The sequence below is a fragment of the Spinacia oleracea genome, chromosome 2, assembly GCF_020520425.1.
Source record: "Spinacia oleracea cultivar Varoflay chromosome 2, BTI_SOV_V1, whole genome shotgun sequence".
NCBI lineage: Eukaryota > Viridiplantae > Streptophyta > Magnoliopsida > Caryophyllales > Amaranthaceae > Spinacia > Spinacia oleracea.
This window is the reverse complement of record NC_079488.1, coordinates 98,431,573-98,455,971: the sequence shown is the minus strand read 5'-3', so window position 1 is coordinate 98,455,971 and position 24,399 is coordinate 98,431,573. Positions and strand designations below refer to the sequence as shown.

General features: G+C 34.3%; 3 protein-coding genes across 3 annotated transcripts; 2 read left to right on the top strand and 1 right to left on the bottom strand.

Moving 5' to 3' along the window:
- Positions 1-7,064: 7,064 nt before the first annotated feature.
- LOC110791988 (protein BEARSKIN2-like) lies at positions 7,065-13,434 on the top strand. The gene is made up of 3 exons (XM_021996769.2): positions 7,065-7,371; positions 11,331-11,605; positions 12,545-13,434. The coding sequence occupies exons 1-3, from the start codon at positions 7,203-7,205 to the stop codon at positions 13,208-13,210; spliced, it is 1,110 nt and encodes a 369-aa protein (XP_021852461.1). The 5' UTR covers positions 7,065-7,202; the 3' UTR covers positions 13,211-13,434.
- Positions 13,435-15,882: 2,448 nt separating this feature from the next.
- LOC110791999 (monooxygenase 1) lies at positions 15,883-19,164 on the bottom strand. The gene is made up of 6 exons (XM_021996789.2): positions 18,915-19,164; positions 18,695-18,841; positions 18,551-18,601; positions 17,685-17,853; positions 16,737-16,965; positions 15,883-16,572 (listed from the first exon to the last, which is right to left on the bottom strand). Exons 1-6 carry the CDS (start codon positions 18,992-18,994, stop codon positions 16,040-16,042), a joined length of 1,209 nt encoding a protein of 402 aa, XP_021852481.2. The 5' UTR covers positions 18,995-19,164; the 3' UTR covers positions 15,883-16,039.
- Positions 19,165-20,091: 927 nt separating this feature from the next.
- On the top strand, positions 20,092-22,890 carry LOC130467662 (uncharacterized). Its single transcript, XM_056836241.1, has one exon. The coding sequence runs from the start codon at positions 20,092-20,094 to the stop codon at positions 22,888-22,890; it is 2,799 nt and encodes a 932-aa protein (XP_056692219.1).
- Positions 22,891-24,399: the final 1,509 nt, after the last annotated feature.

The following is a 24,399-nucleotide window of genomic DNA, read 5'->3' as shown; positions in this document are numbered from 1 at the left end:
CATCAACTTCCTCAAACCCACGATCTCCATGACACATTACAATTCCCAACACTTGTCATCAATGCAAATCATCCCTTTTCAAAAAAGAGAGGGAACTTTCGGACTTCTGACAGCTGGAAACCCACCCATTTAATTCTAAATGGACCGGGTCTGGGGGGCATGTTGTTTGGGCTCCCAATTGATTCTCAATTGGGCCACTAAGTCCAAAGCCCAATGGCTCTAAACAACAACATCAAACCTACCAATGGCTATTCAGCCATCCATTAAGGCCCAAGGCCCAATAACAATAAATGACCTATGGGCATTTATTATGCAAACACTATAAATAGGCCGCCAAGGCTCACACCTCAAGGTACGTCCAATTTACCGCCTTAAGACTACTCTTCTAGAGAACTTCTCTCTAGAATCCGAGCATCATTCTTACTTAGGCATCGGAGGGGCTTTCCTCGGAAACACCCCCGAGGCTAGTGACTTTGCTCTTGTGCAGGTGAATTCGGATTCCACTCATTCAAACAAGCAAGATCTTCAACACATACAAAAGGGCCTTCATTCGAAGCCCATTGTTTCCATCTTTACAACACCGGAACAATTAGTATATCAGTTGGATACGAGGTGGATGACATAGTGGGGTGTAACAGTTAAAATTTCCATATTTCAAAACATAATGTATTTGCTCAAAGTTCATCTCATTGCATCTTAATTTTAATTTCTATGAAATTCAAAATTTTGTAAATAAAACAATAAGGGAAATCCAAGACTTAAGCAAGAGATGGGAGAATCCCAAGAAGTTTGGGTTATTTATTTCAGAGCATTGCTTTGGGAGGAAACAAATGTCCCATAATCATTTAACCTATTTTATGCTCTTGGGATCGTTTATTGCTTTAATTACTCTTATCAACCCAATGTTAACGTTTGCATTACCCCATCTATGAATCATGATCCATGCCCACTGCGACTTTTCAATTTGCACTTAGCCAAACAGTTTATTTCTAGTACACTACTCTTAGATACTCCGTAAATGTAGGAAACTAATTATTCAAGCCTTTTCTGAGCTATTAAAGAAGAAAATTAATCATTTTGATTGTTGTGTCTTCTCTGTGACTTCAAACATGAGATCTAATTACCCTTACTTTGAACAATCAATTCTGTTGGGCTTTCTGCTCCTAACAGATGTTCAAATCCTCTCTATCTTGTATTTTTCAATTCTCCTTTCTTGAGTGTTGATATTGGGTCAGGAACGTCAGCTATTATACCGTGGTAAACTCATCGGGTTGTACGCAATCCTATACAAGAGAAGAGATTGTCCACATATAAGTGTGACATGTTTCAATCCTATAACCAATTGGTGATAGGTGGATTAGCCCACTAAATGTTAATAAACTCACCGGGTTGTACACAACCTGATCTTTTTCTTCTATGTGAGACAGTTAATCCCAACTCATATATATATATATATATAGTTAGTCTTCTATTGGCATCAGTTATACTTATAAAATTAACTAAAAACCGATTTTTATAGGATTTTGGATTAGATACTAAACCGATTATTAAACACCCTAATGAAGTAATAATAAGTTTAGTTTATATCGGGCCGGCACATTCTCAATTATTGTCATTTTATTATTACTATTGGTTGGTATTGTTTTTATGATCATTACTCCTTCGATTCAACATCAGAAACACTCCGTACATAGTAAGGATCAATTAAAATACACTAAAACAAATGAAAAATTACTTAAAATGAAATAAAAGTAGTACGTGGATGTCAACTAGCTGAACAGAGCCGTATTAGGCGAGTAGTGAGTATTAGGCTATTGATTTTCAAACTTGCTAGAGTTCAAGTCGAGTTCATCTGAGCTTCCATTTTGTCTTTAATTTTGAGCTTGGTTTAAATTATTTATTATACGATCTTGTGTCACGAGTTGCTCGTTTAAAATCAAGCTCTAACTTAAACCGAGCTTGATCAATATAACCGAGGTTTTGATAAAGGAGCCTTGATAAACAAGCGAGCTAAAGATCGAACTTTAACGAACATATTAATAAACATAACTTATTAAAACTTTGCAGGGAACAAGGGCGAATTTTGGGTGGTGCGAGGTGAGCAACGAAACATGACTCCCTCTATATATTTCAGAAATAGTATAATTAATTTCATACAAATAAACAAAAATAAAATTGGAGTAATGGTTAAAGTGTTGTTGTGTAATACTCTAAGATCTTGGGTTTAATTCTAATAAGTCCTGCTTTAAAAAAAAAAAAAAAATCTAATAAGTCTTGTTTTTTTAATCACTTACCTTTTCAGGAAAATTATGATGGGTCTCATAGCTTAAACTCAAACCATCCATCCTTTTACTTTTTTGCTAATTAATCTTAGTACGTTATTTGTCAAATCAACAAAAAAAACTTATTTTTCTGAACTTGTTTTTTGCTATGTTTTTTATGCTGAAATGGACATATATGAACTTATTTGTGTGTGCAGTGAATTGTATGAAAAACATATTTTTGATGAAATGTACTTATTTAAAATTATTTTTGTTGAAATAATAATTTAAAATAAATTGAGGCAAACGGACCATTAGCAGTACTGGGTATTTTTTAATATCTTAAATATGTTATGGTTATCTTTTGTGATATTAATTATAATGTTTTGAAGGTATCATTCATATCCTAAAATAAAATAGTAGTCACAATTTATTTAACATTTAAAGTTCGAACTTGTACAAGATTTAAACGAGCTTAGAAACAAACATAAACCAAACGAGTACGTCAAGTGCTTGGGCTAATCTCGTTTAATACGAGCTTGGATTTTTTGTTCATACTTGTTTACGAATTTTGACCGAGCTTATTTACGAATTTCACGAGCATATTGGCTCGTTGACATCATTAGTATTCCGTACGTATATAACTAGCATACATGCACCAACACTACAAGAATTTGTATCTTTAACGACAACCTAATTACGACGGGTCAAAAATCCCGTCGCAAAAACCTTTTGCGACGGGGCTAACAACCAAACAATGACGGGAATAACCGTCGCAAATGTCTTTTACGACTGGTTTACGACGAATTTACGACGGGATTTCTATTAACGACGGCCCCCTTTTATATTATGACGGGTTTGCGACAGGAAATCCCGTCGTTAATCAACGATTATTGGCCTTTCGCGACGGGATTTCCCGTCGTTAATAGTACAATTTCTTGTAGTGCAAGGTATATTTGATGATTGGAAGCACGCAAGCACAAGTTGCATGGGAAAGTGAGTAAATCAGGTAACCAAAACTCCGTACATTGGATCAGAAGATATTTACGTACTATAAATAAGGTTTTTTTTTAACACAGGGCGTTAATTAGCTATAACCATCATCTTATAGTACGTACTATAAAGTTTATGTTTTAAGTTTGTCAATCATGGGGGAACTCATACCCAAACTTTAATATAAAGTTAATTAGATAAGGGATTCTACTTCAAGTCACCAATTAACTACGTACTTTCTCTAACTACCAGTCTACCAATATAAACATAGATATAATACTTCTCCCGTTTCAAAATAAATGCTTGCATCATTTTAGATTTCTATACTAGTATTTATATACTAACTAGTTTTTGGGTCCGAGCGATGCCCCGGGTTATTACATTAAAAACATTCACATTTTACTTATATATATACTTTTTGTAATGATAACGTGAATACATATAATAATAGCCTAGTGGTAAAGGCTTTATTGTTTAAACTCAAGGTTGAGGGTTCAATAAACCATGTTTGATAATGTATATGAATATTACATGGAGCGAATGATCAATAAGAAGAGCGCCACACGTGTGGCATAAACTTTCTTATAAACGCCTTTTAATATATAGTATAGATTATGATGGACCATTAACATTTTTATTTTATTTTTGGCAATCAATATTTTTAGTGCATATGAATAAAAATTATAAAAATTAGTTGAAAATATATATTGAGAATAATCCAATAACAATTAAAAATATGAAATTTTCTTTATATATTAGTAATATATATGATCAAAAATAGTAAATGAATAGTCATGTAAAAAGTGAATATGATACATCTATACCTAGTGGTAGTATTTAAAAACTAAAACCATATTTACATGTGTGACATGTGTCCACTTATCCATCATCTCCGTCTTTTTTCCTTTTTTTTTAATGACTCATTCAATATTAATACTTGTGTTTAAATTGTGGAAACTCAATAGATACCCTTATATACGTGGAAAAGAAACTCAAAAGACACCCATAATAAATACATTGAAATAAATAATCACAAATTTGACTACCAACCATTTTTTGTTATATCATTCACACATTCTATTACGGAATATATCAACATACATTTCCAAAGGCAATATGCTTTTAGTCTATGTATTTTCCACATTTTCTATAACTATGTCTTATTTTTTCCCATATATTTTTATTATATTAATTAATCATTTTTCTTTTCTATTTTAGAAGAAATTATATTGTGTAGCACATTATTACTGTTGTTGATTGTTACTCCTGAATTTTATTTTTGCTAATTTTATAATAACATTTAAGTATACAAAGGGTAATAAACATAAAATATTTCTGCATATTTATAGCTTAGACTAACCAAATATTTTTGAATGTACCATTAAAAAAATTATATTATATAATACTTGAAAATTGTAAGTCGAGCGATGTAAGTTTTTCCCACTTCATATATATATATAATGCTCTCGTGTATTACACGGGTTAAAATATTATTTTATTAAGAAAAGGATCGGAAGTATAATGATGGTGAATCGGTTGGGCTAACCCGAGATCACCAACCCTATTATCAAGCCACACACTACATAGGCTCGGCTAAAACCGACGTTCAAGGTAGCGGCTAGGTGGGTCAATAATCATAGGATGAACATGAATTGACTCATCACTAACCAAATCAAAATTGCGCGTGCCCATCAGGCCCGGTCCTAGGGGGTAGGCGGGAGGTGCAACCGCCTAGGGCCCAGGGCGAAAAGGGGCCCACAATATAGTTTGTCCTGTATATGCATACTAGTAGTAAAAGATGCATTACACGGACATGACGGTGCTTCAGCTCAGTTGGTGAAAGCATGTTTGAAATCCTCCATCAGATGGACCGATACTCTGTATTGTTTTTTATTTATTTGCTATTGATTTCCATATTCTGTTTGTTTGTTCATTCAATTTTTTTTTTTGGTTACTTATTTTTTTCATATTCGTTAGCTTGTATTTTCCTTATTCATATTTGTTCGTTCCTTTTTTTTTTTTTTTTTAACTAACTTCCTTATTCATAGTATTTAATTTGTATACTTCATACATGATTAAATTCCTCTCTTTTGTATTAGCATTTCCCTTTAATCCTCTGTAGTATATGACATTTAATTTAGGCTTTAGTACACCGTTCTAATTAACGTAATTATTCGTGGACGAAAAAATACTTATGTGATGGACTATGACTATGAATACATATTAAATAGCTATAAAAAGTCAAACATCAAATTTTAATGAGGGTAAAATTAATTGATGAGTTTCCTTGCTCAATATAAACCTTTTTCTTAACAAATAATAATCTCTTTATTCATATTGTATCTTGTAACAAAGTAAGTATTTATTTTATTGAAAGATTTAATAATTTTTTTATTGATTTGAATTTAACGATATATTAGATTGAACAAAAGAAAAATAATACATCTTCTTTAAATTTTTATTTTTTTAAGGAAAAATACACATAAGTTTGTTAAGTCTTCTTTAATACTACGTATATATATGGTGAAACTATATATTCAAGATAATCTACAAGACGTATCTAAGGAGGGGCCCTAATCCCTTATTTCGCCTAGGGCCCCTAAAATGTCAGGAACGGGCCTGGTGCCCATCTAGTTAAGGTGTACACCATCCTGCACTAGAGTATAAAATTTCATCTAACATTTTTCTCTCCATAGTCTCTTTAAATGACATATCGTAATGACATTTATATTTTCCTTTTAATTTATTTTACTATGTATATATAATGTTCTTTATGTTGTGTTAATTTTATAATATTTTTTTGACATAAAAATGTATTACCTTACATACTGAAATAAGTGACTTCATTTACGAAACTTAAACTGACATAGTGAAAGTAAAATCTTTATCTTTGAATATAAACGGTCAACTTACGTATATAATTTGATGTTTGAACCGACTTAATAACATTTGAAAACTCCACCAGTGGAGTAAGAATGTATAAAATTAGACCCGGCCCGGATGTAGTAGGATGGAAATAGAGCTGATCATCATGGGCCGGTCATGAAAATTAGCGGGTTTTGGGGAGATTATTTCGGCCCGATTTTCGGGCCCGACCCGAATTATAAAAAAAATTAGAGGGCTTTGGGGCAACGCAAAACAACAATTTTAGTTAGAAATTTGGGCTTGGGCCGAAAAGCCCGCTACTTCTTGACCCGAAATAGCGGGTTTTGGGCACACAAAATTGGCCCGACATTATGGACAGATTTTTAATCCATCGGGCGATCAGGTTTAGATGGAAATAACAAAAATGAGAATTAAATGCAGGACGAAGAATACAAATTAAAGTCAAAGCAAAAGGCCCGAAAGGGCACATGAAGAAGATATGTAGGCGAAAGGGAGGGAAGAAGCTCAGCTCGCTTAAGGGAAAATAAAAAGGACAAAATAGAATTAATCCATGGTGATCGACTTGTCTCGTAATTGCTGCAAAAACTTTGGAGTAGTAATTACGAAAGCTTTAATTTTTAACATAATAATTAATAAAACAAATTGAAAATAATACTACGTACTATAAAATTTACAATGAAGAAGCTATAGCTAGACTTTTCTGTGTGTAATAGGTAGCTAACTCAATTCCCCTATACGACGCCGCCGTGACCGCCTCGTAAACTTTCTCTTCTTCACGCTATCCCGTTGACATCCAACTCTTTTTCTTCTCTTCTATTCTCTTATCTGTCTTTAATAAATTCCATCTTAATTAATTAGTAACTTTATATATATATAAAACCCTTAATTGCCTTATATATATTATGTAGCTGCATTTTCAAGCACCAAAATATACATATCCAAATCATTGGGTGCATGTTTATGCGTATAGTAGGAGGTGATTATTTTGCGTGTGATTGGATTATTGCTTCAGGTGATCCACAGAAACGAACAAAGAAAGATCGAAAAAGATAGTAGGAATATATGGGATCTCCGGCGAGCAACGGCGGCGTGCCGCCTGGTTTTAGGTTTCATCCAACTGATGAAGAGTTGTTGCACTATTACCTTAAGAAGAAAATCAGCTTTCAGAAGTTTGATATGGAAGTTATTCGAGAGGTTGATTTGAACAAGATGGAGCCTTGGGAACTTCAAGGTACGTTAACTCATTTTATTGATTTTTTTTTTTTTTTTTTGGCTCTACTACGAGGAGTTCTCACCGCCTTCGGCGAGTGGACTAATCTCCCGCGGGAGTTTGCATGAGTACCTCGATGGGCAGCATCCCTCCTAGTTGAGATTTTTTCCATTCCCAAGGCTCGAACTCGAGACCTAGGTTAAGGAGCGAGAGGCCCTTAACCACTCATGCCAACCTCAATTGGTTTTTGTTATTTAAGATTGCATGCATGATAATTTCATTCTGTCTCATATCAATTTTATCTAGATCGACTTTATTTATTTTCCAAATAGGTGAATAATTTCATATTCCATCAAGTGTTCTTTTAGAGTCATGCACGTATATAGGATTCAAGATCCCTAATATTAAAAATTAGTTACAAATTTTGGTTAGATTTTAAAATGGATTTTTTTGAGGGGTTTTAAAGGATAGTTAATACTATGTGTAATTGGACTAAAAATGAATTGTTATATACAGTATATTAGTGTAAATTGGGAGGATAAGTATAAGTTCCTACATAAATTTATGTTTATTTAATACTCTTTTAATTTACCCTAATACTCTCTCACTCCAAAAATTCATTTACACATTTTCACTCTCACTTATGTACATATATACACCAATGTTTTGAATGTCAAGTTTTGATAAAAGTTCTCTAGCTTAAAAGTTATTGATAAAAGCGTAAAAAATATATAGAGTAATGGATCGAAGTATATATACATTCATAAAATTTGAACATTTCAATTATATTTATTTGATGATGATACATTTTTTATATAATAACAACCAAATTTCTTCCAAACAAAACTAGGGTATGTTGTTTATTTAGATTTAGGGTGATATACGAAGTATGAAGTATACAACTCTTCAAGGTGTAAATAAACATTTTATGCAATTTCTAAATTATAATTAATTTAATTTGGTGATTCATGCTAAAATCGGCTTAATTAATGTTTGTACTTGGTATAAGATTATTTTTCCAACTCTAATACCCTTCTTTTTATGAAATAAACGTTAAAAAAAATCCAACATATTGTATATACGGGGTGGTATTTTGATTACTTCATTATTTAATCTACTTAACATTAAATTCGTTTCTTAATCTTTGTGCATGATCCTTAAATAACACTCATGCAATTCACTCATTCAGTCATTCTGAATCTGAGGGAGTAACGAATAAACATATATTCTTTTATTTCAGTTTAACCATAAAAGTTTTTTTTTATATATATATATATATATATATATATATATATATATATATATATATATATATGTAAAAAAAAATGCATGATCAATTTACCTTCATCGTTGGAGTTAAATGTCATTTACAGTCTTACCGTTTTAGGTCAAATATAATCCTTCCAAAAAGTTTTTTTTCTTTTCTTTTTCTTTTCAAATCCACATCTAATAAAACAATTAAAAGTTAAAAATCAACAAAAAGAACTTTAATTAAAAAGTTTGCGCGCAATAGTTAACGAGTACAAATTGAAATGCACGAAGATCCCAATTCAAAATTCTAATTTAAGTAGCTAGATAAGATTTTACTAAACAAGTTTTCCCTAATATGGGAGCCAACCTTGCCCTAGATGTACGCAATACATAATCTTGATTAAGATCACGGAATAAGAATACACATGCTTATATATATATACTATTTTTATTTCTTAATCACAAATTCTTATTTACAAAGGGTGTACAATAAATAGTGTACATCAGAGTAAAAGGTGACTCAAAATGTTTAAAAGTTACATTTATATATTTAAAAGTTATCTATTTTTAATGATAAAAATTTTCATTTGAATAAAAAAAAAAAATCATCAAAATCAATAATAATGTATAAAGTAATCATTTAACCCTTTAAAATGTTTAATCTATCAAATTTTTATTTTGATAATATAAAAGTTACAAAAAAATAGGTTAAAGTTACAAAAAACTGCATAAAGGTTATCTTGGTGTACACTAAGTTTATTGTACACCTTGTGCGCACAAGACCTTTTGTTTTAATAGATGAATCATATTAATTTTTCACACTATCTATTTACTAACTTTGACTACATTTGTTACTAATATATAAAGATAAAATAGGTCAACCAACATACTTATTTACATGACACAATTGGATTTTCCACACTATTCACACAAGATCCTTTGACTTTATTTTGTGATTTATACTTAAGAAAAAAAAACATAATTGTGTGGTATCTTATTAGATTCGTCTCAATAAATATTTTTTAAATATCAACTTTTTATAATTTTTTCTTATCCATAATTGAAGATATTAATGTTTGAAATCGTGTATTGGCAAACGTGCCTAAATAATTGTGTCATTTAAAAACGAATAGAGGAAGTACTAAAGACTAAACCTAGTTTTTTTTTTCCCAATAAACTGTACAAATATTTGAAGATGTAAAGTAGTGCCTCCCAAATAGATGCAGGCATTGAGTTTTCACACTATTTACTAACTTTTGCCACATTTATTATTAATATGTAAAGATAAATTTTATTTTTGTTAATTGATATTGAGTTCATCTCAAATATATTTTCAAAATATCAAATTTTTATTACAAATTCTTATTTACAAGTGGTGTACAATAAATATTGTACGCGGAGTAAAGTTAACTCTGTATGCTTAAAAGTTAACATTATATAATTTTTAATGATAAATATTTTCATTTTAATAAATATTATTTCTTCAAAATAATGTATAAAATTAATCATTTAACCCTTTAAATGTGTATGTATCAATTTTTTTATAATTTAAAAGTTACAAAAAAAAACTGGATAAATGTTACAAAAAACTAGATAAAAGTAATCTTGGTGTACAATAAATTTATTGTATACCTTATGCTTGCAAGACCTTTTGTTTTTATTAATGGTGTAGTTAAATATATTGATGGTCAAAATTAGTATATAAATAATGTAGAAAATCAACCTAACGCATCGTATTGTATGTTCTCCTTTTGTTTTGATCTTTGATGTAGTATGGATATTCCTGAGTTTTTAGCATATGAAAAAATTTGCAATATCTGTTATGGCATTAGTTTTTCTGGGTTTGGATTTTAGCAATGTATTTGGAGTTTACACCGTATTATCCTTATTTATTTATTTATTTATTTTTTAAAGGAAAAGCAAGTTTCTGTGGCTTATTTACAAACATTTTTTTGATTAACGTCTATATTTCAGTCTTTCAATCTACCTTATATTGTTTTCAGATCATTATCAAACGTACGCTTCTAATCATACAAAGTAACTTATATTATTGACGCCTAATCATTTAAGGCGACTGGAAGTTTATTTTCCAAACAGAATCTTAGGAAAGTTATAAATCCAAGGAAAATTTTATTTCTTTCAAGGAAATCCACAATTTTTTAAAGTTGATTTTCTTGGAAGAAGTGAAAATTTTCCTTGGATTTATCATTTCCCGAATCTTACTGCACAAAATATACTAACATTAATTGTAAATAAAATAAGATGATATAGAGGAAATCAGTCAATCAAACTTAATTACATCCGGCAAAAAGTCAAAAAAAAAAAAAAAAAATCACAATCAAATTAATACTTAATCTCAGCCTTTATTAATCACTTAATTAATTTTTCCTTTCAAGTAGTTATTATCCCACATTTTGATTTTGATACTTTAAAAAATAAATAATATTTTAATTAAAAAAATTAAAACAAAATTCAATCAAAGAAACGGTTTTCCACAATTATTTTGATTTTGATGTCTAGTTTTTGTTTAGATAAATTTTGCAAAGAATGTTTTGTACATGACGTAATTATGTTTTTTTTTATATATCTTTGCACCATAAGACTAATATTTAATATACATGCGAGATGCAGTAAAACGTTACTACTACTCCGTAATTTATGAGTAGCATATATATGTAAATATAGATATATGTAGATCGAGTAATTAATAAATGGTACATTATTGACAGAGAGGTGTAGGATAGGATCAACTCCACAGAATGAATGGTATTTCTTCAGCCACAAGGATAGGAAATACCCAACAGGATCAAGAACTAACCGAGCAACCAATGCTGGGTTTTGGAAAGCCACTGGGAGAGATAAATGCATCCGAAATACCTTCAAGAAGATTGGTATGCGCAAAACACTTGTTTTCTATCGTGGTAGAGCTCCTCATGGTCAGAAAACTGATTGGATTATGCATGAGTATCGCTTGGAAGATACTCATGACCCTCAAGCTAATGGTGTAAGTACTCCCTTTACTGCTTAATTAATTATATAAGGGCATGTTCGACAAAGCTAGTTGTTCCATCTGCTATTATGTTTTGGAAACTTAATTCGAGTTTTTGAGAGAAATTAATTGCCTTATTTAAAACATCTTGTATTTAAAAACTTATGTTAGTAATATATTCCATATGTCTCGTTTTACTTGTCCCCATTTGGCCAAAAACTGGTCAAATGGAGCAACAAAAATGAGACGGAATAACTACTACCCTTTGCAGAATTAATAACATATATTCACTTAATTATGGGGTTGACTTTACGATATGCATCTAACGTGCAGTGCCATTTAGGATCTGTTATCTTCACCTTATTCTTATATACTCCCTCTGTCCCAGAATACTCGCACCGGTTCGAGTCGACACCCTTGCCAATGCATAACTTTGACCACCAATATGTTTAACTACATATTATAAAAATTTATGAAATATTAATATTTTGAAAATATATGTTAAGATGAAACCAACAATATATTATATGCTATTTTTTGTTTTCATATACTAGAAATAAAATAGGGTCAAAGTGAATTATGTGAATAGTGCAAAAAGTCAAACCGGTGCGTGTATTCCGGGACGGAGGAAGTATTGCTTATATTATTATATCAAACCAGATCAGAACAGAAAAAACAAAAAACGGTTACAGAAAACATTCAGACCATACTAGATCAGAATATATCACAAACTAAAATAATCAGACTAGACTAGGTGAAGAGAACAAATCCTTTAATTACCTAATTCCCATAAGATGCACATAGTTAAGTCAACCCCGAATTTTTTATTCTACTTTCATAATCTAGCCAAAGGGGTAGTATCTTACAACTTAAAAAAAATATTATAAAGTAGTTTTTGAAATGTTTGCCTTATTATTTTTGATGGAATTTAAGTTTGTATGTACATGCATGTAGGAAGATGGATGGGTTATATGTAGAGTGTTCAAGAAGAAAAACTTGTTCAAGATTGGAGGTGATCAAATAGGAGGAGGAGGTACAACAACAAGCGCAACCTCTGATCAGCTACTATGCAACCCTAGCGGATCAAGCAACGGCAACCAATCACGTCTCTTCATTCCTAGAGATCACACCAACAATAATTCCCATTCCCAATACCCACATCATCTCTTACTACGCAATGATCCTCAAACAACCTCCACCTTTGATCTATACATGAATAAGCCTGATCTAGGGCTCCACAGCTACCCTCACTCACACCAGATTGGACCCCTACATCCTCCTCCTGACCAGTATCCTACACATCATCTCTATCAAGCACCCACCGATTGCGATGGCGGTGGTGGTGGTGGTGGCGGTGGTGGTGTTCCCACTGCTTTAGAGGTAACCGTGTGTGAGCCGTCTGATCCTCATCATCATCATCATCATCAGGCCGGGATCAACGAGTGGGCGATGCTTGACCGCGTTATAGGACATCAGCAGGATGACCATCCTGATACTACTGCTAATAATGACTTGACCTCTACGGTACTCGAAATGAATCAGCAACAACAACAACAACAACAACAACATCAGCAGCTTTCTTTACGCGGGGAAATGGATTTCTGGGGATATGCCAAGTGATTTTTGCATTCATTTTTTTGATTTGATTAATTAGATTTCATATGAAATGTATAAAAATTAATCCCTATGCCGCATATGCATGCATGCACAAATTAAAGTTTAATTTGCTTGCATATATACTACATTATTGTTAATTTGTTACATGTATTATTGATTAGGATATATAATGTGTGTATTATTTGAATTGAAATTGTTATGGTTTTTTTCATGTACTTATATTACATTCATTTTTACTTAACTTAGTTGTCCTTTAATTTGTTTTCATATTGATCTCTTCCTTAATTAACAACGGTACGTTGCGTGAAGTAATCAAAATAATGATGAATTATTATTTTCTTCTGATCCGATCATTATTTGCTTCGATCATTAGGTGTTCTTGTGTCGTCTCCGATGTTAGGCTAAGTGGCTGATGCAGCGTTTCTGCCGCACAAACAGATTTAAGAACTTCTGTAACATCTTGATTATGACCTTTTATTTTAGCCCAAATCAAACAATAATATTCTTGCGTGGACCTGGTCCACAATAATATTATTGTGGATTTAAGAGCACCCATTATAGATGCATAGTGACTCTAGTAAATTGAATTAGGTATAGTAATCCTTTTTTAACCCTATGTTTTTAAAAGAGAATTATGACTTAAAATCACATTATTCATGCACAACATGTACTAATTACACTAGTTTTATATTTTTTCATGGTATTTATAATAAACACGTCACAATAAATTATGATCAATTTGTTGACTTTTTTTTTAGAAATGGTCCACAATAAATTTAGTGTAAACCAGAACCATTTAAGAATTAGTGATAACATGTTCTAAGCTCAGCTGAAGTACCGACACATGAAGAAAATATGGCCAAATTCCCATATGCGCGCTTATCTCTATTTGATAAGGAAACTCCTTTAAGTCATTATGATAAATGATCTTTTGGTGTCCCCTATAAAATAGTCTAGTGTACCTTATTCACAATTTAATTAATCAATTATATTAAGTAAATAAATTAATATATTTAATGTCAAGATTTAGGGAAATTTTAATGCAAATTTGCAACCTATGTTACTTAGGAAAGGGAAGCAATCTGATTGGAAAACAACTCAAAGCAAGATATGATTAACAATTATTCGGTAAAAAAAATGCAAACAATACACGTATTCATTTTTCAATTAGGAGTAAATACGAAGTGCCAAAAATGTAGTATTCACTTTTCAAGATTAGTAGCAAGCCATATGACTTCTAATTTTTCGTTAGATGAACTTTGTGAAAAAAATTCTTGACTATTGTTTGTGGCGATTATTCGTACATAAGGTCTTGCGCGCACAAGGTGTACAATAAATTTATTATACACCAAGATAACTTTTGTGCAGTTTTTTGTAACTTTTATATTACAAAAAAAAGAAATTAATAGATAAATATTTTAGAGGGTTAATATATAAAGATCCTTTTAAGCATTTTGAGTTAACTTTTACTCCAGTAATATTTATTGTACACCTTTGGTAAATAAAAACTTGATTTGTAATAACACATTTTTTTTATTATACCCTCGCACGCATCGCGTGGATATAATACTATTTTACAAATAGTACAAGTTCTAGCATAGATTCACAATCAAGCGCCCACAGCTTGACACTGAGCTTCTCGATGAGGCCAACCAAGTGAGCCGACAGAAAAATCTTTGGACTTACATTGTTGTTAAGACAGAATTTGATACGGAGTAATACCCAAGCGGCAATCTGCATCAATCCTACTCCTCAGGATAATTTCATACAGGTACCACATTTCTCCTGTTTCAGCAAGAGCTGATAGAAATTTGAGGACGCACGCGGAAGTTTTGATGGGGCTAAATAATATAACAAAATTGCATATTAATTATTCATTGATTACATTAATAATAATAATTGTATAACAATATTTGCGAGAGCTCATGTCTCTCACCTATCTCTTTGGTAGAACCCTTGTTTCTAGCCCTCACCCATATTTTGTGGGAGCTCTCTCCTGATTGACTCACCTCTCAATTTATGCACATACAACATATTTATAGTTAATGGATCCTAATTTCTAGATTTTTCTACACTTGTCATTTATCTAGATTTTTCTTAAATAAATTCTAGACATTATTTTAGCTAGATTTTTCTACACAGTTTAGTACATTCTAGATTTAGATTTTTCTAGATTAACATTTTAACAAGAGCCACCAAATGTCATTGCGTGCATGTTTGATACCCGCCTGTTAATGATGTCCCAAACCTAGATAAAGGCGGCAACTTTTGTGTAAGACCGCCTTACCGGAAAGACCACTTTGGTTGCTTAACTAATTGGTTCAATTTCTTAACTAATTGGTTACATTACTTAATTAATTGATTCAATTGCTTAACTAATTACTTACTTTGCTTAACTAATTGGTTTCAGTTCTTAACTAAATAGTTCAAGTGCTTAACTAATTGGTTCTATTGCTTAACTTATATGATACCAAGGTGGTCTCATAGAAAAGTTTGTAAGATAAAGGAGGGTGGTTGCATTAGGAAGGTGACAATCCATCAAAATGACACCACACTATTATAACCATTCTGAACACAACGGCATAATCTGTAAGAGTTGCATAGGCCTTCCTTTTAACTGTGATACAATTACCAGAATCTTGAACAAGCATTAGAGGATTTTGATGCTCATCTAGTATGTTAAACTGATATTCTCATTAGACACCAGTAAAACTGTCAAAAGGTGGAAAAACTGAAACATAAAATCCATAGGGCAGGAAAAAGACTGAAAAGTGGTATGTTAAACACGAAATATAGAATCCTAGCTTTTACAGCGTCAACACCAAAATGACTTTAGAGTTCACCGCAATTATATCTTGTGTGATTTAGTTGGTCCCGGAAAAAAACAAACAGCATGATGATGCAGAAGAATCTCAACAGAAAAGAGGGATCTTCAACTAACAATAAACCTGTGAGGTAAGTTTGGGTTGATAAGAGTACTACTCGCTGCCTCCTTTCCTTCAAATATTCATCCAGAGCTTCCATAGCCTTCTGTGCTGATAAATGCATTATACTTCCGTTAATATCAGCAATGCTTACCTTCTTTGATAAACATCTAGCAAGAACAACTGCATCTTCTAAAGCTGCAGACCCACCCTGCCCGAGGAAAGGACCCATAACATGCCATGCATCCCCAGCTACTGTTACAGTTTCTCTGCGGAAGTTTCCAGAAACTAAATTCCATGGGGCCCGATATCTCAAACGTGTGAGTGACAAAGAGGTTAAGTCACTCTTCTCTATCATCTCCACAATATCTCTCGATAAACCAGCTGCTGCGTCTAAGGTTGTCAGTCTAATGGACGCAGGGTCCTTTGGCATCTCGACATCTGCTCAAAAATAGACAGGTTAAGGTCTTATATCAATTAAGTTAATAGAACACTGTCACAGTCAAAGGTAAAGAAGAAAGTTATGAAAAATAAAAATATTTGGACAGGGGAGGTTAAAGTCTGAAAGGGATACTTGAAGTACGAAAAACTTGCTGTTGTTTTACCTTTTTGTATCCATTGTAGAGCGACAAACCAGTAGACTGTCTTTTCATCAATTGGAATTATTCCAAATGAATTCTTATCTTTTCTTATTCTCAAGAACTCAGCAGCAAATCCATGACCGTTTGGATATACCGTCAAGCCTCTGATTGAACATGTAGAGAAAAGTCGAGTAGGCTTTAAGCCAATATAATTTGCAATGACTGAGTTCGTTCCATCACAGCCAATTAACACCTGCAAGTGGATTTTGTATGTATATGATTAATTGGCATACTTGAATACCAATACAGGCATGGTGCGCGTGGAGTAAAACCTTGTACAAAATGGTGGAGCCTAAAAGCTGGACAACTGATTAGCATAGATTTTAACCATATAAACCCTCCTGAATGAGCCATGGAGGCTTGATTACAACATTAACACTATCCCGATACCTCTGAAAAAACCATTCCCTCTTGTGAGTGGTAAGGAAGGTGTTATCTACAGAACATTTCCTCAGTGACCACAAAGAGGTTCTCATTAGACCATTAATTCGAAATGCAATGACTATGTATTACAGCACGGTAAATGAGAAATGGTTCTGAATATCATCTGGAGAAATAGCGGTAAGTCAGGTTGCTAAGCTAATAATTGAGTACTAATTGGATTGTATAGAAGCATAGAACTATTGAGCCAGCACAGACCTGATAACCCAATACAACCTACATAAGTCAAATACAGACCAAAATCAGAATCATGGAGCATCAACCACGACCTTTAATGCGACATAAGAGTAAAATACACTTTTACAATGAGTGACATCTAATCTGATAGTTACTGCAATGCAGCTTGAAACGCAATTCTAAACACTAACTATTCAGGTTAAGTGAATCATTTTGATTTATTCCAGTAAGTCAAAAATGGTGAACCACTTGGATATATTATAGAAGGATATGTAGGAGTAACAACTGAAATACCTTTGCCTTGATCAAGCTCCCGTCATGGAGTTCAAGAATTGCATATGAAGTTGATCTCTCCACATTCAAAGATACAACTTGGCAGCCGAAACGTATTGTCTCCGATGGTAGTGCATTTGCTAGCGCTTCTAAGAGATCACTTCTTCTAATGCAACGACCCTCCACTTCACTGTAAAGCTACCAAATATTAGGTTCTCATTTAGACACATTCCCAATCAAACATTTTCATTAGGAAGTCCATTTTCCTTTGAGCCCCATGATAAATTATCGAGTTATGCATCAAGTGATTCATCAACATAACATTGAGTAAACAAAACTGCATTTACAACCACTTAAAGAGGACCTTCCATTCTAAAGTCTACTGTCAATTCCGAACCATGGCATACAAGATAAGATAGATTGCTATAGGCACTGACATGAGCCATTTGATTATATGGATTACATGAATTTACATCAACCTAACCTAGCTATTTAGCTATGCTAGTTAGTCATGGTTTACCCTTTGTACACGATACAATATCTTCTATCTGATGACAAGATATGCGCTATATTAAGAAGAAAACAAAGTTGTCCAAACCTATTGCTCTGATATGTAAGTCAACTAAGATGGATTCTACAAGTCCACCCACAGATGAAGATCTCGAGGATGCAACTGTTAGGTCATGTATAACAAATAGTAGTGGATGTCAACTAGCTTAGTTGGTAAAGTCTCGAGGGGCGGTACCCAAGACCTAGAAATCGAATCCCATCTACATCAATGTATAACAAAGAGCACCAAAAATAACTCGACATAGATATCCTAGAGTTGATAAAACCAAGTACAGCTGCCTATAATTATATACGATCACACAAAATAAAAAGATTACCCCATAGAAAATTTCCGTTCCACACCAGTATCGGCCCAAACTTCAACTCCCCTGTAGAACATTGAGGAATGTTAGACACAGTGAAAGTAAAAGAAAGAAGTTGAATGTCAGAAATGATAGGTAATAGAGAATCTGAGTCATCACCCTTGAAGTGGAATAGCAGTTGGTCGAAGACTGGAGTCAAGACCAAGCTGGTGGAGGGCAAACCAGCCATTAGTGAAAATACCAATAGCACTCCCTGTAGCTCGAAGGGTATCACACCTCTCCAACACCAAACTCTTAATACCTTTCCTGCATACACAGAGCCAGACATCATAATTCGTTGTTGCTTTTCTTAAAACAGGACAAGTAGAGATCAGAGGACCTGTGAAGAGCAAGAGCAGTAGCTAAACCGCAAATTCCTCCACCAACAATCACTATATCTATCTCTTCTGCCACCGCCATCAACCTTCAACCTCCCTCTCTTTCTTTCTCTCTCTATTTTATCTTCTTGGATAAAATGGGAGTAAAGAGGTTGAGTTGCTCTAGGATTTTCGGTTGTTTTAGTAAAGCTAGAGTAAAAAGCTAGAGTAAACAGAAGAAGTTTTGATGCTGACATGCTAACAATTGTGATTGGGATAATGTTGGGTCGCTCAGTCTTTGTCCTTTAACTATGTGAAAAATGAAATAAGTTGGGAAATGTAACGGGCCGGGTCCACTGAGTAATTGGGCAAAAAGGCTCCGATTAGACCTAATCAACTATATCCAATCCACTGACCCAATCTGAAAGTACGGGTTTGGGCAGCCTCAAATAAGCATTTTTAGACCAAAGCCCTTACACGGCCCGAAAAGCCCACACCAAATTTGTGGGTTTGGGTATGGGATTGTATTTTAAAGCCCGGTCCGGCCCAAATTTTATCATCTATAGCTCCGATAGAAAAAAAAAAAAGAAAGAAAAGAATCATGGCAGAGAGAAAAAGGAAGGCCTACTGTATTTTCTAGTGCTTATCCGTTGTTTGTGGTTCTTTGATGATCTGCATATAACTGATTCAAGATCACATGTCATGTTGGCTTGCGACTGTATTTGAGTTTTGGGTACAGATAAGTGGGGTGAGGGGGTGGAGTTTGATATGGGCTAATATAGTTAAGCTGTATGTGGACTTACCATTTGGGAAGCCATGTTTGTTATTTTTGCATTTGTTTACTTTTGGCGGGAAAAGTTGTTAGAACAACTCCCTTAATTTTAGGAGATTCTGTTTGTGAGTTTGTTGCTGTCCTAACTACTGAGTCAGCTATATAACAAACAATTACAGTGTATTTGGATAATTAATCAAATACAGAATAATCTCCTTCTCTCTCCTGATATCTCTTTCTCTCTTCCTTTCTTCTTTCTCAAGTCTTCTTCTCTTCTCTAATTCTGAACTATTGGCCATTGTTGGTGAGCTTGAAGAGCTCCCATATCATTGGTATCAGAGCCAACTGCTGCTATCTCTGTCGTTTTGCTTCAATTCCACCTTCTTCAATATTACATTCTGGCTCCTGCTGCAACTCGAAGGAGAGCCATGGAAGAACAACTGAAAAACCTGGAGAAAAGGATCGAAGAGCAGAATGAAAAGCTTGAAGATCAAAACAGAAAGATGGATCAGAAATTTGATGAACTTTTGAAGGTGATGCAGTCATTCAAGGATTCATCTGATTCTCACTCTACAGGCAGTCACAATGATAGAAATCCTCACAGCAGAACATTAGGTATGAACCCTAAGCTATCATTTCCTAAATTTGATGGTAGTAATCCTAGAATTTGGGTTAAAAAGTGCTGCAAATATTTTGATTTGTGCAAAATTGCGGAGGATCAAAGGGTGGACTTAGCTTCACTGAATATGGTTGAAAAAGCTGGGGGATGGGTAATGAACTATCTGTCTGTTAGGAAACACATGATGGTAGAATGGAATGATTTTGTTGCTGATTTGTATGCTAGATTTAGGGACAATTCTGCCTTAAATGTGGTTGAAACCTTCAATAAACTGCAGCAACTCAGTACAATAGAGGAGTATATTGATGAGTTTGAGAATCTGAGATCTATCATGTTGATGAATAATCATATACTTCCTGATTCATATATGCTAGAGAGTTTTATTGGGGGATTAAAACCTGCTGTGAAGCCTTTTGTTAAAGCTTTCAAACCCAATACGATTGCTGAAGCCATTGATCTAGCTAGATTACAGGAAGAAAACCTTGAAGCATTCACCCACAAAACTCAGAAAACACCAATATACAACCCAAAACCATTACAAGCTGTTCCACTACTACCAAACCATAAACCACCACTGTTACCAACCCCTGTAACCAAGCCAAACACAAGCCTAACCCTCACAAAATACCCTCAACAAAGAACAAGAAATTTCAGATATATACCTGCTGATGTAAGGCAAGAAAAAATTGCAAAGGGTTTGTGTTACTACTGTGACTCACCCTATGATAGGAACTACAAATGCCAATTTAGGGAACCCCAGCTGTTCACTGTTGAAATTCCAGGTGATCAGATTGAGGAGCTTAGTGATTCAGAAGATCAGGAGTTGATTGAAAAGGAAATGAGTGAACCCCAAATCTCTGTGAGTGCTTTGGCAGGTAGTCAAGGGTTCAGTACTATGAGAGTAAGGGGATTGGTGAAAGGGAAATCACTACAAATCTTGGTAGATTCTGGGAGTACACACAATTTTGTGGATCTAGAATTTGCCAAAAAGCTGGGATGTAAATTAGACAAAATTCCAGCTCAAGTCATTACAGTGGCTGATGGGAATCACCTTGCTTGCCAACACAGTTGCCATGGGTTTACTTGGACAATGCAGGGGGTGACTTTTGTAACAGATGTGTTGTTGATTCCTCTTGGGAGCTGTGATATGGTTCTTGGAATACAATGGCTGAGCTTACTTGGTCCTATCAGTTGGGATTTCAACAAGCTGAGAATGGAATTCTGTTTAGATGGTAAGCAAATTATGCTTAAGGGATTACCCACTAAGAAATTGAAAGTGGTTGAGGGTGAGCCTTCTGCCAAACTCTTCTCTACAGCTGCACAGTTATGCTTAATGCAGGTGGTAGATCAGACATGTTTGGTCACAGAAATTCAACAGGAAAAACAGGAGTATGAGGAATTGAATGAACTCAAGTTAACTTACAGTATGGTGTTTGAAGAACCCAATGACTTGCCACCTGTAAGGGGAGTGTTTGATCACTCTATACCATTGACTCCTGGTACAACCCCTGTGAACATTAGACCTTACAGGTACCCTTTAAAACAAAGGGATGTCATTGAACAGCTTGTTCAGGAAATGCTGGATAGGGGGATTATCCAACCTAGTTCTAGTCCATTTGCATCACCAGTGGTGTTGGTGGGGAAAAAAGATGGTACCTGGAGATTGTGTGTAGATTACAGGGAGCTAAACAGCAAAACAATCAAGAACAAGTTCCCAATTCCTATAATTGATGAACTAATTGATGAACTGTCAGGGGCAACAGTGTTCAACAAGCTTGATTTGAGGGCAGGATATCATCAGATGAGGGTCAAAGAGGATGATGTCTACAAAACAGCTTTTAAAACACACACAGGGCACTATGAATTCTTGGTCATGCCATTTGGGTTGACCAATGCTCCTGCTTCCTTTCAGAATTGGATGAACCAAGTCTTTAAACCTTTACTTAGGAAATGTGTTTTGGTGTTTTTTGATGATATACTGGTATACAGCAAATCATTAGAGGACCATTGGATGCACCTCACTATGGTTTTTGATATCATGAAGGCTAATCAGATGTATGCTAAGTTGAGTAAGTGCATTTTTGCCACTAAGAAAGTGGAGTATTTGGGCCATTTTATCTCTGAAAATGGAGTTCACACAGATCCACAGAAGATTGCTGCAGTAAACAGTTGGCCAGTACCTTCTACAGTTAAGGAACTTAGGGGATTTCTTGGTTTAGCTGGCTATTACAGGAAGTTTGTTAAAGGATATGCTGTCATCAGCAAGCCTCTCACTGAACAACTCAAAAAGAATAGTTTCCTGTGGAATGATCAAGCTCAGAATGCTTTTGAGACACTTAAGCTAGCATTAGTGACAGCACCAGTGTTAGCAGTTCCTAATTTTGACAAGCAATTTATTGTTGAAACAGATGCATCCAAAACAGGTATTGGAGCAGTATTGATGCAAGAGGGACACCCTTTGGCATTTATCAGTAGAGCTTTGGGCCCCAAGTGGCAGAAACTTTCAGTTTATGAAAAAGAACTTTTAGCCATTGTGTTTGCTGTACAAAAGTGGAGCAGTATCTCATGGGAAATCATTTCCTTATTAAGACAGATCAAAAGAGCTTGAAATGGCTTTTGCAACAGAAAATATCAACCCCATTTCAGCAATTTTGGTTATCCAAACTTATGGGATTTGATTATGAAATCCAGTACAAGAGTGGAAAACAGAATCTGGCAGCTGATGCTCTATCTAGGGTGCAAGGTTCAGAAGTGTTATGTATGGCCATGTCAGTAGTTGACTCTAACTTAGCTACACTAATCACTGCTAGTTATCAGTTGGATGCTACACTGAAATCAATTGTGGATTCTTTGGAGCAACAACAGCTGGTAGTGGGTTATCAATTACAGCATGGCATTCTTAGGAAGAACAATAGGATGGTAGTGGGACCAGATCAGGAACTGAGACACAAAATCATCACTTGGCAACATGCATCACCTGAAGGTGGCCACAGTGGTAGAGAATTGACATTGAAGAGAATTAAAGCTTTGTTCACTTGGAATGGGTTGTCTAAAGAAGTCAGAACCTTTGTGAGGAATTGTGTGACTTGTCAAGCTGCTAAACATGATACTTCAGCCTATCCAGGTTTGTTACAACCTCTTCCAATCCCAGAAGAAGTTTGGGTAGATGTGTCTATGGATTTCATATCTGGTCTACCCAAATCAGGTGGCAAGGATGTCATATTTGTAGTGGTTGATAGATTGAGCAAATATGCACATTTCATGGCTTTGTCTCATCCCTATACTGCTGTCCAAGTGGCTCAATGTTACCTGGATAATGTGTTTAAACACCATGGGTGGCCAAGGTCCATTGTGAGTGATAGGGATTCAGTTTTCCTTAGTAATTTCTGGCAAGGCTTGTTCTCCCTGCAGGGCACTGATTTCTTACTTTCATCTGCTTATCACCCTCAAACAGATGGCCAGACAGAAGTGGTTAATAGGTGTTTGGAAGCTTACCTTCGATGCATGACAGGTGAACACCCCAACAGTTGGCATATGTGGCTACCCCTTGCTGAATGGTGGTACAACACACATTTTCACACTGCCACCCAACTCACTCCTTATGAAGTAGTGTACAACCAACCACCCCCAATCCACCTCCCTTATTTACCTAATGAGTCCAATAATGCAGAAATTGATAGAAGTTTGTTGAGAAGGGAAACAATGATTCAGACTCTTAAGTATCACTTGACCACTGCTCAAGAAAGAATGAAAGTGCAAGCTGATAGACACAGATCTGAAAGGGAGTTTGCAGTTGGTGACTGGGTTTGGTTAAAGTTGCAGGCCTATAGACAGCAATCTTTGCACAAGAGGTCCAATCAAAAGCTAGCTCTTCAGTTCTATGGCCCTTTTCAGGTTCTAGCTAAGATTGGGTCAGTTGCTTATAAGCTAAAGCTTCCCAGTGATACTAAAATACATGACACCTTTCATGTTTCTCAATTGAAGTCCTTCCATGGCACTTTGCCAATTGCTGCTCATATACCTCCATGGTTTCAAGGAACTGCCTCTGAAACTGACTTAGTTCAACCAGCTTCTATACTTCAAAAGAGGGTGGTTAAGTTTCAGAATGCTCCACAGG